Below are 12,682 nucleotides of genomic sequence, written 5' to 3' on the forward strand. Positions count from 1 at the left end.
TATTAGTAGCTAATGATAGTCAAAACTTAGCAGTCAAGAGTGACTTTGTGGTCAGTGACTTGAGCAGAGGTGGGATCAGGATCGTGTGGCTTCCCTTAGTGGCAGTTGGGTTCTCTCGGTGGCTTGAGGTTCAAGGGCCTTTGTTTCCATATCTTTTGTTTGCAGGGAAGTTCGATGGGAGTCTGGTTAGGTTCTTTTTCCTCTCTGGGTACTCTCAGAGTGTTCTAGAACATGGAAGCATTAGGGTTGGACTGGCTAGTGTCCTTTCTGTCATATTTTGCTGGTCAAGTGGCAACAAAACCCAGTTAGATTTGGGGAAGGAGCAGGAAGGGATGTTGTATCTTGAAAGGAGAACTACCTGTGTAGAACCTGTGTCCATGGTTAATACATTACAACTTTTCTGGAATTATGACATCTGTGCTTCAGTTACTGCATACACAAACCTGAAAGTCTAAAGGCTGTAATGGGCACTGGGGAGATGGTGTAAAGGTTAAGAGCACTATCTGTTCTTCCCAAGGACCAGGTACCACACTCACAACTTTCATTTGCAGGAATTCAGATGCCTTCTTGTGGCCTCAGTGGGCACCAAGTACCCACATGGTACACAGACATACATACAGGCAAACACCTATAAAAGAAAAAAATAAATAAATAGAAATTAAAACTGTAATGTAGACACTAGTGGTCTCTGTAACATAAAACACACACACACACATCCCATGTGAACTATAACTATCAACGACCTTCATCATCATGACAGTGCGTCTCTGCTTCACTCAGGACAGAGCTCATTGAATGTTTAATATTCCGAGGCTGTGAAGGTAACTCAGTGGGTAAAGTGCTTGTCAAGCAAGCACAAGAACCAGAGTTCAGTCCCCGGCATCTGTGAAGAAAGGGTGATGCGGTGACATGCACTTATGATCTCAGTGCGGAGGGGGCCGAGCCAGCAGGATCCCTGAGCTCTCTGGCCCACCATCACGGTGTTAGCAGCAATCATTTTTTGAATCCTTAACAATATCTAGTTGGGCTGTTGTCAAGCACCTGCTGTCTTCCATACATAAATTCTTTCTTTCTTTATTTATATATTTATTGGTTTTTTGAGACAAGGTTTCTCTGCAGCTTTGGTGCCTGTCTTGGAACTAGCTCTTGTAGACCAGGCTGGCCTCGAACTCACAGAGATCCACCTGCCTCTGCCTCCCGAGTGCTGGGATTAAAGTCGTGCACCACCACAGCCCATAAATTCTTTTTTAAAAATGTTTTCTTCATTAAAAGTATGCTTTCATTGTAATTTTGTGGGAGCATCAGTCTCTATAAGAATTTGTCAATTAAATTGAAGGTATGTAAGGAGGCAAAGATAACAAAATTGAGGTCCTTTTAAACAAAAATTTTGCTTCAAATCTTTTCAGGTTATTTTTATGTTCTTATTATTTGACTTTAACTTTCTTTTTATTTATTCATTGTGTCTTTCACACCATGCTTCTTGATCCTATCCATTTCTCTGTCCCTTTGTGTCCACCCTCTGCCCTTGCAGCACACCCCCCCCCCAGTAAAATAAAATCTGTGAGAAAGAAAAAGGGGAGAAAAATCTTGCCATGGACGCTGTAGTGTTACACAGCGAGTCACACAATAAACCCTTTCTTCCATACATCTTTACTTGCAAGTATGCATTGCAAAGTCACTGGTCTGGTTGGAGGCCTTTGTTTTCTGCCACGCTGTTGATGCTGAACCTTCACTGGGACTCTTCTTGGAGAGCCTGTTGTTGCCCTGTGTTGTGAAAATTCTTCAGCTTTGGGTCTGTAGAACTGGCCCCTTCACACGCTCCAGCAGATCACACATGGGGTGGCTGTTGGAGTGGGCCAGCTCATAGCCCTGGCTACTGGGTCTGGGTAGTTGCAGCCAGCCAGCTCTCTCCAGTCCTCACCACCAGGGTGCGCTCCCCAGCATTGCCTGCCTTAGTTCACCCCTTGCAGCAATGAGCAAGGGGTGGGGCCAGTTCTCCTGCTGTCCCGCCCCCAGGGTTGGTTTTCCCACAGCTGGACCTTGGAGGCCAGCTCTACTGTGCTGCCCAGGTGAGGTGCAGGGGCCACTCTTCCGAGTGCTGCAGTTGGTGAGGGGCAAGGACAGTTCTCCTGCCCTTATGACCTCAGGGCCAGCTCCCCCACCTTAGGGCTGTCTCACTCATGTCCCTGTCTACAGGGTCAGCCTTACTGGGCTGCCCAGGTGAGGCACAGGGCCTGTTCTGAGAAGACCGTGACCTGTTCTCCCATTCTCGTGCCCTCAGGGACAGCTTGCCCGTGCCCCTGCAAGCAGGATGAGCTCGCTAGCGTTGCCCAGCTGAAGTGCAGGATCCTATTTCCTGAGTGACCTTCAGCTGGTGAGGGCCAGTTCTCTCTAGAGTTGCAGAGAGCGAGGGCGGGGCCCACTCTTTAGAGCCCTTTAGGAGCCAGACATCAACAGAGGCTGCATTTGTATCAGAACCACGAACCCAGACCTGGGTCCCAGCAGCAGCCCAGGCCCAGACATCATCAAGGCCCTGGAGGGCAACCAGTCACTCACCTCAGCCTGCTCCTCATCTCCTTGCCTCCTCAGATACACCTCTGTCCACAGGACATGACATATTCTGTCTCTCGCCCATACAAAACCGTACATTTGCTCACCGTAAGAGTGCCTGTCCACCAGACGCGGCAAGGTGCTGGGTAGGCCTGGGTTTTCTTCTCATCCCAGGACTGCCCAAGCCTGCACATGGGTGTCCTTGTCCCACTTAGTCTGTCGTGGCACTGGGCAGAACTGTGCCTCCTCCTCACAAAGAGATCATAATAGTGCCCAACCAACCGGTACCTCTGGTGGATCCTGGTTGGTGCGGAGGTGTTGCGGGAACCCTCTCGAGAGTCTCTATACACAAATTCTGTATGCATTTATCTAGTGGAGGTGTGGCGATTGTCTTTGCGGTGGGCCTGGGGTTTCTCTAGGATGTTGCAACTTTCTTAGAGAAAGTTTGAAATCTGCATGTTTCCTTGCACAGGTCACCACCGCAGCACATGCGACCCAGAAGGGCTTTTGAAAAGCAAAGACAACGGCAGCACCCTGCTTATTTCTCCTGCCCTCTCCCTTGCCCAGGGTATGCCCCCCAGGGACCTACGCCCCTTGCTCTTCTCCACAAGTTGCAGGGGGCATTCGTTTTAGACCTGTGATTTGTTGTTTGTAGATGTACGAGATCAAAGCAGGAGGCAGCATCGCGAAGAAGTTCAGTGCCGTCCTGCAGACGCTCAGCTCACCCTTGCAGCCCAGGGTCCCCGACCACAGCAACAACAGGATGAAAAACCTCTCCTACCCGTTCTCCAGGGAGAAAATGTACCTGTGAGTATGGAAGTCACTCAGGCAGGCAAGTGAGAGGGGATGGGGAAGGACCCACCGCCAGTGCCATTCCATGCCTGAGCCTTGAGGCTTGGGAAATGATGGCCCTGGGACCTGAGGGCCAGATGAAGGAAGTAGCTGTCCTTGGGAGAATAGTTGCCATGCCCATGACTGTCCTTCCCTTGTGAAGTTATTCCAAACAGTTCCAGACATGCATCCAGGGACATCTATCTGCTTCTTGGCCACTGAATAGAGTGGATGGAGAGCCAGGGAACAGCCTGGTGTACTGCAGAGCTCTGTGAGAAGGGACATGCTCACCTCCCGTGGGGAAGCCCCTCTGCCAAACTTATCTGATTAGATTTTAACAATGTATGATGAAACCAAGGGAAGGCAAAGGAAGGTTCTGGATTTGTGTATCCCCGTTGTCCACTCATGCCTTCCTTGATTCTGTGGAAATGCTTTTCCCACCTAGGAAGTGTGAATAAAAATCTCTCTATGGGAATGGCCATTTGGGAAACTTCTAGAAGGGATGACTGTGGTAAAAAAGTGGGAAATAAAAGTCGCACTAGGAGCTCAGGTGAAAACCTGAGGAATCCGGGGTGATGGGATTGAGTGAATAAGGCCAAGAAGGGACACAGAGTCCCAAGGAGACAGAAAGAGCCTTGCTTTTAGAAGCAGTGTTTCTGTGTTCCTGCGAGAATGCTCCCAGTCCTCTCCGTGACTGATAGGAATTCTTCGAATAGGCCTATGCTGTTTCACAGCAAATCCACAGCCCCTTTGTGACCTTATAACTGTTCTTCTGCTGCAAAGAGGAAATCAGATTTCCTTAGCCCAGGTCACTGCAGATGCACGTGACACAGTAAGGACCAGCATGTGCCTCTTTTCATGCGCGTGTAGAATATGGTTGGTCATATATACTGTGCTTTATCATATCTTATCTTCCTCCCACTCCTACTAAACCCTTTCTTCCTCCCAGCAAGTTTCGTTAGTACCTCCTTGTCTTTCTTGTTTTTTGTGACCCACTGAGTTTACATACCTATGGATCAAGGGCTATATAATAAGGGCGTGGAATCTTTTCAGCAGCTACACTCCTGAAGAAAATGACACCCTTTCTTTCAGTAGCTACTAACTGCTAATGGCTCCTCAAGAAGGGTGAGGCTTCCAAAGCCCCTCCTCTGTCTATGATGGAGTGTCGAGAGGCCTGATCTTGTGTTTCACGAGTGCGGTAAATGACCATGTCATGTCCATGGGATTGACTATTCCTCCTACCCCTCCTCTAGTTCCTGCATTGTTTCCTCTTCTTCTGAGTGGTCTCTGAGCCTCGGAGTGGCTGACAAGATGTTCTGTGTAGGGGCGAGCAGTCAGCAGACACTTCTGCTCAACATTTATTTATTTAGACCAGTTATGAGTCTCCACATTAGCTTCCACTTACTGAAAGAAGCAGCTTTTCTGACCAAAACTGCAAATGCCTTTAGTCTTGTATATAAACAAATGTTTGGAAGGTAGTTTGTCAACATGTCCACTCTGCAAAGACACAGTAGCAGGTTCCCCTAGGGCCTAAGACCTTCTTGCTATGTGTTCTTGTCTAGGTCACAATACCAGGCATAGAGTCCCTCTCCAATCCAACGAGAATGTGACAGTCATGCCCTTATTTTACATTTTGATTGACAGATCAGTCACACAGGGTCCACAGCTGGTGAACCTGCTGCTGGTTCTGTCTTCAGATTCTTCTACACGTTCTTCCCCTAGGCTTCCATTCATGTGGATGCTGCGCTCTGGTCAGCTCTCTCCCACACATCGCCCTTGGTTTCACTTCTGCCCTCCTTTAAGGCCAGTTACTAACCAGGTTTTTTTTTCTTTCTGGAAAATTCTATGCTTCTCAAGCAGAAACTGGTCTCTTGTCTTTGACCTTGTATAACCACAGGCTACACAGCCTCAATGCTTTCCTTGACACCAGTCACTATGGTATACGTGACTGGTAACTCCCAGAAGAATAAGGAGAGGGTTGCAGAGTCTGTGTCCTCATCAAGGACATTGGTGTTGTGGGGTTTTGTATTATTGTTTGCGATTCTGAGACAGGTTCTTGCTGGACAACACGGACTGCCCCGGAATCCTAGGTCCCCCTGCCTGTCTTCTAAGCATCTGGATTCACAGGTGCTTCTGCTGCTGTTGTTCAGTGTACGAAAACTCGCGGGCCTTTCATAATTGAGTGTGGTATCTACTGATGGAATGACAGTGAGAATACAAAATGGAATTTTGAAAGACAAATGATTGTAATCTCTATACCCTTTAACTAAGCTCATTTTTAAAATTTTTTCTTTTCGCTATCTTTGTCCAGGCATGGGTATATTTCCCACCCGCTTTAATTTTGAAAACTTATAGTGTAATGTTTTATATCACAGGCTTTCTATTTACAAACTTTTCATAGTTATAATTTTCACCGCCTTCATGGCAATCTTACATATCAATTTTGAAGTTGAATAACTTTGTACTGGATATTTTTATAATATTTTCCTTTTGCTCATTTATTTGCATTATGAATAATTCCTACAATGAGTTTATAGAATTCTTGGGTCAAAACAATCGTCCGTGTTGTGTATCTGAGTGTGTGAGGGCTTTCATGTCTTGCCGTGTTGTAGGAAGTTTGCCCTGGGCTGTGGGGACAGCGGTGTCAGGGTAGGGTAGTGACATAAGCTCACCATTTCTTTCTCGGATTCTCTAGGTACAACATCCAGGAGAAGGACACCTTCTTTGATAACGCTACGCGGAGTCGCATTGTAAGTAAAGGGAATGCTGGGTTAGTAAGGGCTTTTGGGAAACGCTGGGTATGTGGTTAGCAGGGTATTTCCTTTCCCTCCCTGCTGTCTCTCATCATTATTTGACTGGAGTTGCCTAGCAACTATAAGGCCATACCAGTAGTACAAGAAAGAGCAAACAGTTCATCTGCTGAGGTTTGAGAGGGGTATTGCTGCTTATGACCGCTTCATGCAGACCTTTCTTAGAGTCGCAGTAACAGAAACTGTCAGAGATTGTAGAACTGGAAACCACTTAAGACGACCCCCTTGGCTTAAAGCGAAAGAAACTGAGGTTCTGATAGGCAATACATTAGAAAAAATCATATAGATTGTTAGTATCTATCTATCTATCTATCTATCTATCTATCTATCTATATCTATCTATCTATATATCTATATCTATAACTTTCTATCCCTGTCTATTTATCTCTGTCTGTCTGTCTGCCTATCTATCTACCGATGACTGGAATAGGACTAGAAGTAGTCCTGATTGCTGGGATAGTGTGCCTTTTATAAACTTTTTCTCCTTTAAACCCCATGGCAAGGACTCATGTGATTTTATTTCACAAGAAATGTTAATTAGCCAGTTTGTCCTATAATAAAACAGAGTCAATATTCCTGATTATAGCCCTCCCTCCCTCCGTCTCTCTTTCTTCTTCCCTCCCTCGCTTTCTCCCTCCCTCCCTCCCTCCCTTCCTTCCTTTTCTCCTCCCCTTTCCCTCCTCTCCCCTCTCTTTTCTTTCACACCAAGTATTTTATTTGTGCTCCATGTTCGATTCTAGTAAACATCTGGGTCTGGCCTCTGTTCTGTGGCTCCATCTCCAGTCATATGGCCTCTCCATTCACCCATCAGTTAATTCTCTACCATTCCTGAGAACACACAGCCAGTGGGCAGAGGAAGGCGAGAGGGAAGTGCAGAATAACACTCCTTAGGAAAGACCTTATATTTCCAGTGCTGAGTAAGGGAGAGAGACTTAGAAGGCCTTTCCTGCCACCTGGATGCTCTGGATGCTAAGAAGGGTCAGGGAGCAGACAAAATTACTGAGCATTTCCAAGACACACAGACAAATGACCTTTACTCTTGCTTTCAAGATGCATAAGAAAATATCTCTGGTCACTTCATGCCATGTTTTAGGAAGAATTAAAAAATGGGCATATTATTTCTTTTCCCTTCCTATGGAAGGGGGTGTGAACTTCCTATTTTCTTCGACGCTATTATGAGTCAATTAATTCTTGACATGGCTTGGCTCCCACACTGTGGGGGGAGTTACAGGGTGTGGAGATGAACTGATCACGGCAAAGTGCTCGTAAAATAGTACAATGCCTTATAAATGCTGTTCCCAATTATTGTTGCTATTGAATTACTGCTCTATTAGAAGCAGGATTAAGCACTCTCGAGCCCCATTCTGCTGGAAGCTATTTATTTACCACTCCCTATAGGTCTGTGGCTGGAATGCAGGAGTGTGAATAATGACAGGGAAACACATCTCTCACTGATCCTTCTTCTAGAAGCTTCCTTTTCTATGCTCTGCCTTTTTCTCAGTCTACCCCAAAGTATGAGAAGGGCAAAAAAGAGCCTTGTGTTTCCTCCTGACCACCCGGCCTTCTGACTTCTCATGTGCATGCCCCTGTTATTGTTTTCTGTCCCTCTCCCTCTCCCACTTCTTGGTTGGCCCAGTTATCTGCTCCCTTCTTTCAGATAGGATACCCTTGCTTGGCCTGGCTGAGGTTTGGGATCCATCAGGAAGCCATTAGACGGCCTCCACTGAGTCACCTCTGAGAGTGACTTCTCAGCAGGGAGCACGGTCCCTGTGAGAGAGAGCCTCCACAGAAAGCCTGATGGTGTAAGAGTTCTCTAGAGCTTTTAGGCTCGTGAGACTTGAACCTCAACAGAGAAGGTGACCCACAGACTGCCCAGCCCACTTCTTCTGGAGAAGGAAGCAGCTTTGACCAGGCAGGGTGAGAACTCAGGAACAGCTTGGGCAAATGAGAAGGCTAGGCTAGGTCGCGCTCTTCCGCACCAAGCACTGCCAAGTTCATGGTCGTCCAGAGGTTTCTCAGGCCTCTGTCAGGGTGCCCCTAGCAGAGGGACAGAATTACTGATGTGGAATCAGGCCCCTCCGTGTCTGACTGTATGCCCTGCTTTCCCAGCATGCTCTCGGGCTCTCCTAGTTAGCATGTGCCTGCCTCTGACTGGTGGAGGAAGCAGGTCTTGTAAGGGTTCCCTGAGGTCCCCACACAAAAGTAGAGAAGTTTGTCTGGGAGGCAAACACAGACACTTCCCTCCTGGCCCTCAGGAGGGCTGTGTGTCGTAGGCTGCCTTTGTTTTCCTTCCCTTCTGTCACTGCAGACAATTTATAGCCTTTTATTGATTCATTTCTTTTCCAGGGTGGGAAGGAATGAGGGGTGTGTGTGAGGGGTTAAATTCTTTGCTTCCTCAAAATACTCAAGCCTGAATGGGTTTGACAAGTAGGCCAGGAGCTCTGCACATGCTTCTCGTCCCCTCCCTCCAAATGAGGCCTGCGTGTCTGTCCCAGCCAGCCTGCCTCACAGGGTGGTGACGCACATGGTTCAGGCGTTCACAGCCCCACTGTCCTTCCCTTTTAGGTACACGAGATCCTGAAGCGCACAGCCTGTTCTCGAGCCAACAACACGATGGGTAAGGACAGTGTGGTGGTCTGTGAGGCGGAGAGGGGCTGGGGGCGGCCCTGTCAACACCTTCCTTGGTGGGCAACAGGGAGCGCAGCAGACCCATGCCCCACAAGCAGGGCTGCTTCAGCTGAGACTGAGCATCCAGTCAGGGCTGTGGAGGGTAGGCGCCTACTCCATGGCATGTCTTGGGTACTCCCCAGCTGTGGAAATCTCTCCCAGACCTCTAGCTCTCGGTGGGAGGTGGAAGTTTGCCTCCTCTTTCTAGTACTGCGTCTCTCACTTTATTTGGATCATTCAACTGCAGTTCTCTTGTCCTAGGTCCTAACCTGCTCAGGGAGAGGGAAACTGGGACAGGGAGTCAAGGCAGGACCCAGGGGCAGGAACTGAAGCAGAGTCCCCGAAAGAACACTGCTCACTGTCTCTCTCGTGGCTTATTAAGCTGCTTCTCTTACACTACCCAGGGGTGACTCTGCTCACAGTGGGCTCAGCCCTCTTACATCAATAAGAGCATGCTCCCACAGACAGGCCCACAGGCTAATCTGATGGAGGCCGTGCCTCAGTTGCGTCCCCTCTTCCAGGGTGACTCTATCTTGTGTCAAGTTGACAAAGTTACCAGTACACAGTAGTTTTAAGTACCTACAGCCAATTTTCATGTACTGTTTTTAGGAAGAAAAGTAGTGGTTTTAGGTGGGTCTAGCCAATTCAATCTCTACATGAAGAGACTACTTCCTCCCCAAGAGAGGGTAAATGACTAATCTAAGACTATACAGCAAGGGGCTGTGTGGTCCAAATGTGCTTCTCTTAAGCCCAGCATCCTCTCCACGGTCACTGGGGGAATCCATTCGCCTTGCGGTATGTTTTTCAAGCATGAGTATTTCTGCACCCTTGAATCAAGAGCCTCAGCATCTCAGACAATATACACACCAACGCAGGCAGTCTGATGCTAATGGATAGTTCAGAGATGTGTATGGTGGCAGAGGTGAAAAATCTTTCCAATTTTATCATTATTTGTTCCCAGATCAAGCCACCGGTCCGTTGATTCTCCCATAATGCTCTCTCCTTGGGGTTCCTACTCACCTCAGAATCCTTCTTACTCATCCTCCCCACTCATGGCCTTGATCCGCAGATAGTGAGCCCAGGAGATGTGTAGAAACTACTGCTTATGCCCTCTGCCCATATGCACCTAGCTTTCTGCCCTGCACAGTCTACTCAGTTGACTTTATCTAATGAATTAATTTTACAAATGCTAAGCCTTTGAGTCCCATAGCCATCCCTGGCGAGTTCCTGACTGTGTTCACAGAGGGTGACTTAACCTTTCTGCAACCCAGCTTCTTTTGTGTGGGATGGAGATCATGAGCGGATCTTTCAGCGTTTTTGTAAAGATTAAACAGGCAACTAGGAGTTTGCTTTATAAACTGGGAAGTCCTTCAATGCTGGGGCTGTGGGGAGCGATAATCCCCAGGATTATTGGAAGGTCACGGGAAGCTGCCTGCTTCAACTGATTCTGTTTTCTTTTGCCTTTTAGGACTGTGTGTGTGTGTGTGTGTGTGTGTGTGTACGCACATGTGGTCTCAAAGTCAAACATTGTTAGGATTTTGTTGTTGTCCAGTACTGTTCAAAATTTTACTTTCCTCTAAGACACTCAAAGGAGCATCTACTTTGAGTATCTGTGATGTGTCAAATGATGCCACAGAAGCCCAGGAATGCCAAGATGAACTCGACCTATTGTCTACCATTAAGGGGCTTCTAGTGTAGTCATTCAGCCAGACGTGTAAATTGGTAATCATGAGATAACGCAGCAAGTGCCGTAATTGTCACATGCACAATGAAGCAGGAGCACCAAGCAGGAAGCAATTACCTTACAGACTGGCTTCTCAGCGCCAACAGACATTATCCAGTATCCGTTTCGGGGCTCCTGGAGACAGTGGCAAGCCAGGAATTATCACCAATTACAAATCACAGTTTGCAATTACAAGTTGCAATTACAGGGAACACAGAGGGCTTGTCCAGGGCCACATGTTGAGTTAGAGTTGTTTTAAGTGGATCTAGAACTTGCCTGTTGTAGCACGAATTCTAATTAGTCTTAAAAATAAAAACCCAGAGTCCGTTATAGGGGTGAAAGCTGAGTGATCAGAGAATCAGGGTGGCCAGACTCTAGAGAGTTCTTACCTCTACCAATACTCAGATCAAAGGGGCGATCCTGTCTTCCTTCTGCTTCCTCAGGCTGCCCCTCAGACTGACTGATGCAGACTGTTGCCTCAGCTTATACTGAGTTCTTGTTTCCTCCTGCCTTATATTCCTCTCTCCCCCCAGCCATTTCACTCCTGTCTCCACCTCCCTAGTGCTGGGATTAAAGGCATGTAATCCCAAGTGCTGGGATCATCTTTTTGAGAACCCTGTTTCTCTTTTCGACTGAATCAGTTTCGTGGAACTCAGGGTGGCCTTGAACTAACAGAGATCTGTCTGCCTCTGTCCCCCGGAGTCCTGGGATTAAAGGTGTGTGCCACCACTGCCTGGCCTCTAGTAGCTTAGCTCTGCATGCTGATCTTCTGGCAAGCTTTATCACCACAGGCAGCCCTGGCTCTGATTCTGTTCCTACTCCCTCTGAAGCGCTATGAGCCCGTGGTGGAGCCAGGGTGAGTCTGAGAGCCAGTTCATCACAGTAGCTGCTCACATCTTCTCTTTATAAAGAAGGATGGCTGAACTGTGCTTCTCAGCAGAGGGGGACTTGCAAGGCTGTCCTCACGTGGCTTGGCTTCTGCCTGGCACAAACTCAAGCCTTTGGAGTTCTTTGATCAACATATTAATCTCCCTTGGTAGATCAGAAACAGCGAAGAACATGATAGGGTCAGAAACAGCCAAGAATACACTGTGGAGCTTTGAGATAACGTGACCTTTGAACCAGGAGATGTATTTAGATTTTCTGGCCTATCTCTCCAGTTTCTGAAGAGGTGAAGGAAAAGCACAAGTGGGTAGAAGTGACTGACATTTCTCCAGAGAATTGCTGTCCCATAAATGGAAGAGAAAAAGAGAGAGCAGAACTGTATTTGGCGTTGTAGGCATGCCCCTCCCTGACCTGGACCTTGGCCTTGGGTCTGGCCTTCTGTACAGGCGTTACACTTGTGACCCATGTACAATGCTTTGGCCTCTTTCTCGTAGTACTTAACTGCAAAGTCAGAAACCGGAAGTGGCCGTGAAGATAACAGCGATTCAGCAGCCCTCCCGCTCAGTACCATCATGCATGTTCTTTTTTTTTTTTAATTTATTTATTTATTAAAAATTTCTGTCTCTTCCCCGCCACCGCCTCCCATTTCCCTCCCCCTCCCCCAATTAAGTCCCCCCCCAGCCCGAAAAGCAATCAGGGTTCCCTGTCCTGTGGGAAGTCCAAGGAACCCCCACCTCCATCCAGGTCTAGCAAGTTGAGCTGGAAAAGCCTGGGATCATGCATGTTCTTTGCAGACAATACATTTTAATTGATGCCGGGTTTCGGAAAGCACCAGCCTATTTTATAAGCCGCAAGTAGCAATTTATTTATATTTCTGTCTTGTTCCACAACATTTCTGAAGTGGCTTACAAGGGAAACAATAAAACAAGCCTAATATAAATAATAAATTAAAAAATAAGAACCAGGAGAAAATACAAATTAAAATTGAATGTCAAAACTAGGAGAAGAAAACAACCAGAATATGAATATCCACGGCATAAGGCTCTCGAGTTTCCGCAGTGGTGTTCTAAGTGCAAGGGGCCTAGGCTCAGTCTCATGGCAGTCCCTGTCGGTAGTCACATCCTTCTGGGTAGAAATCTTTCCAAACCAATCCCTAAGTCCTTACTGTCTTACTGTTTGTTCTCCCATCTAAGTACTAAGCATGGTGGGCCTGCGG

General features: G+C 47.3%; 1 protein-coding gene across 1 annotated transcript in view; it reads left to right on the plus strand.

The window, feature by feature from the left end:
• The window catches only part of Ano2 (anoctamin 2), a 332,789-nt gene that overhangs the window by 82,871 nt on the left and 237,236 nt on the right, over window positions 1-12,682 (plus strand). The window contains exons 6-8 of the mRNA XM_041635458.1: window positions 3,206-3,357; window positions 6,077-6,131; window positions 8,757-8,808. Coding sequence (XP_041491392.1) covers window positions 3,206-3,357; window positions 6,077-6,131; window positions 8,757-8,808 — 259 coding nt within the window. The remainder of the gene's footprint in view (window positions 1-3,205; window positions 3,358-6,076; window positions 6,132-8,756; window positions 8,809-12,682) is intronic.

The sequence above is a fragment of the Microtus oregoni genome, unplaced genomic scaffold, assembly GCF_018167655.1.
Source record: "Microtus oregoni isolate MIOR12 unplaced genomic scaffold, Mior012 000002F_ref0000024, whole genome shotgun sequence".
Classification (NCBI taxonomy): domain Eukaryota; kingdom Metazoa; phylum Chordata; class Mammalia; order Rodentia; family Cricetidae; genus Microtus; species Microtus oregoni.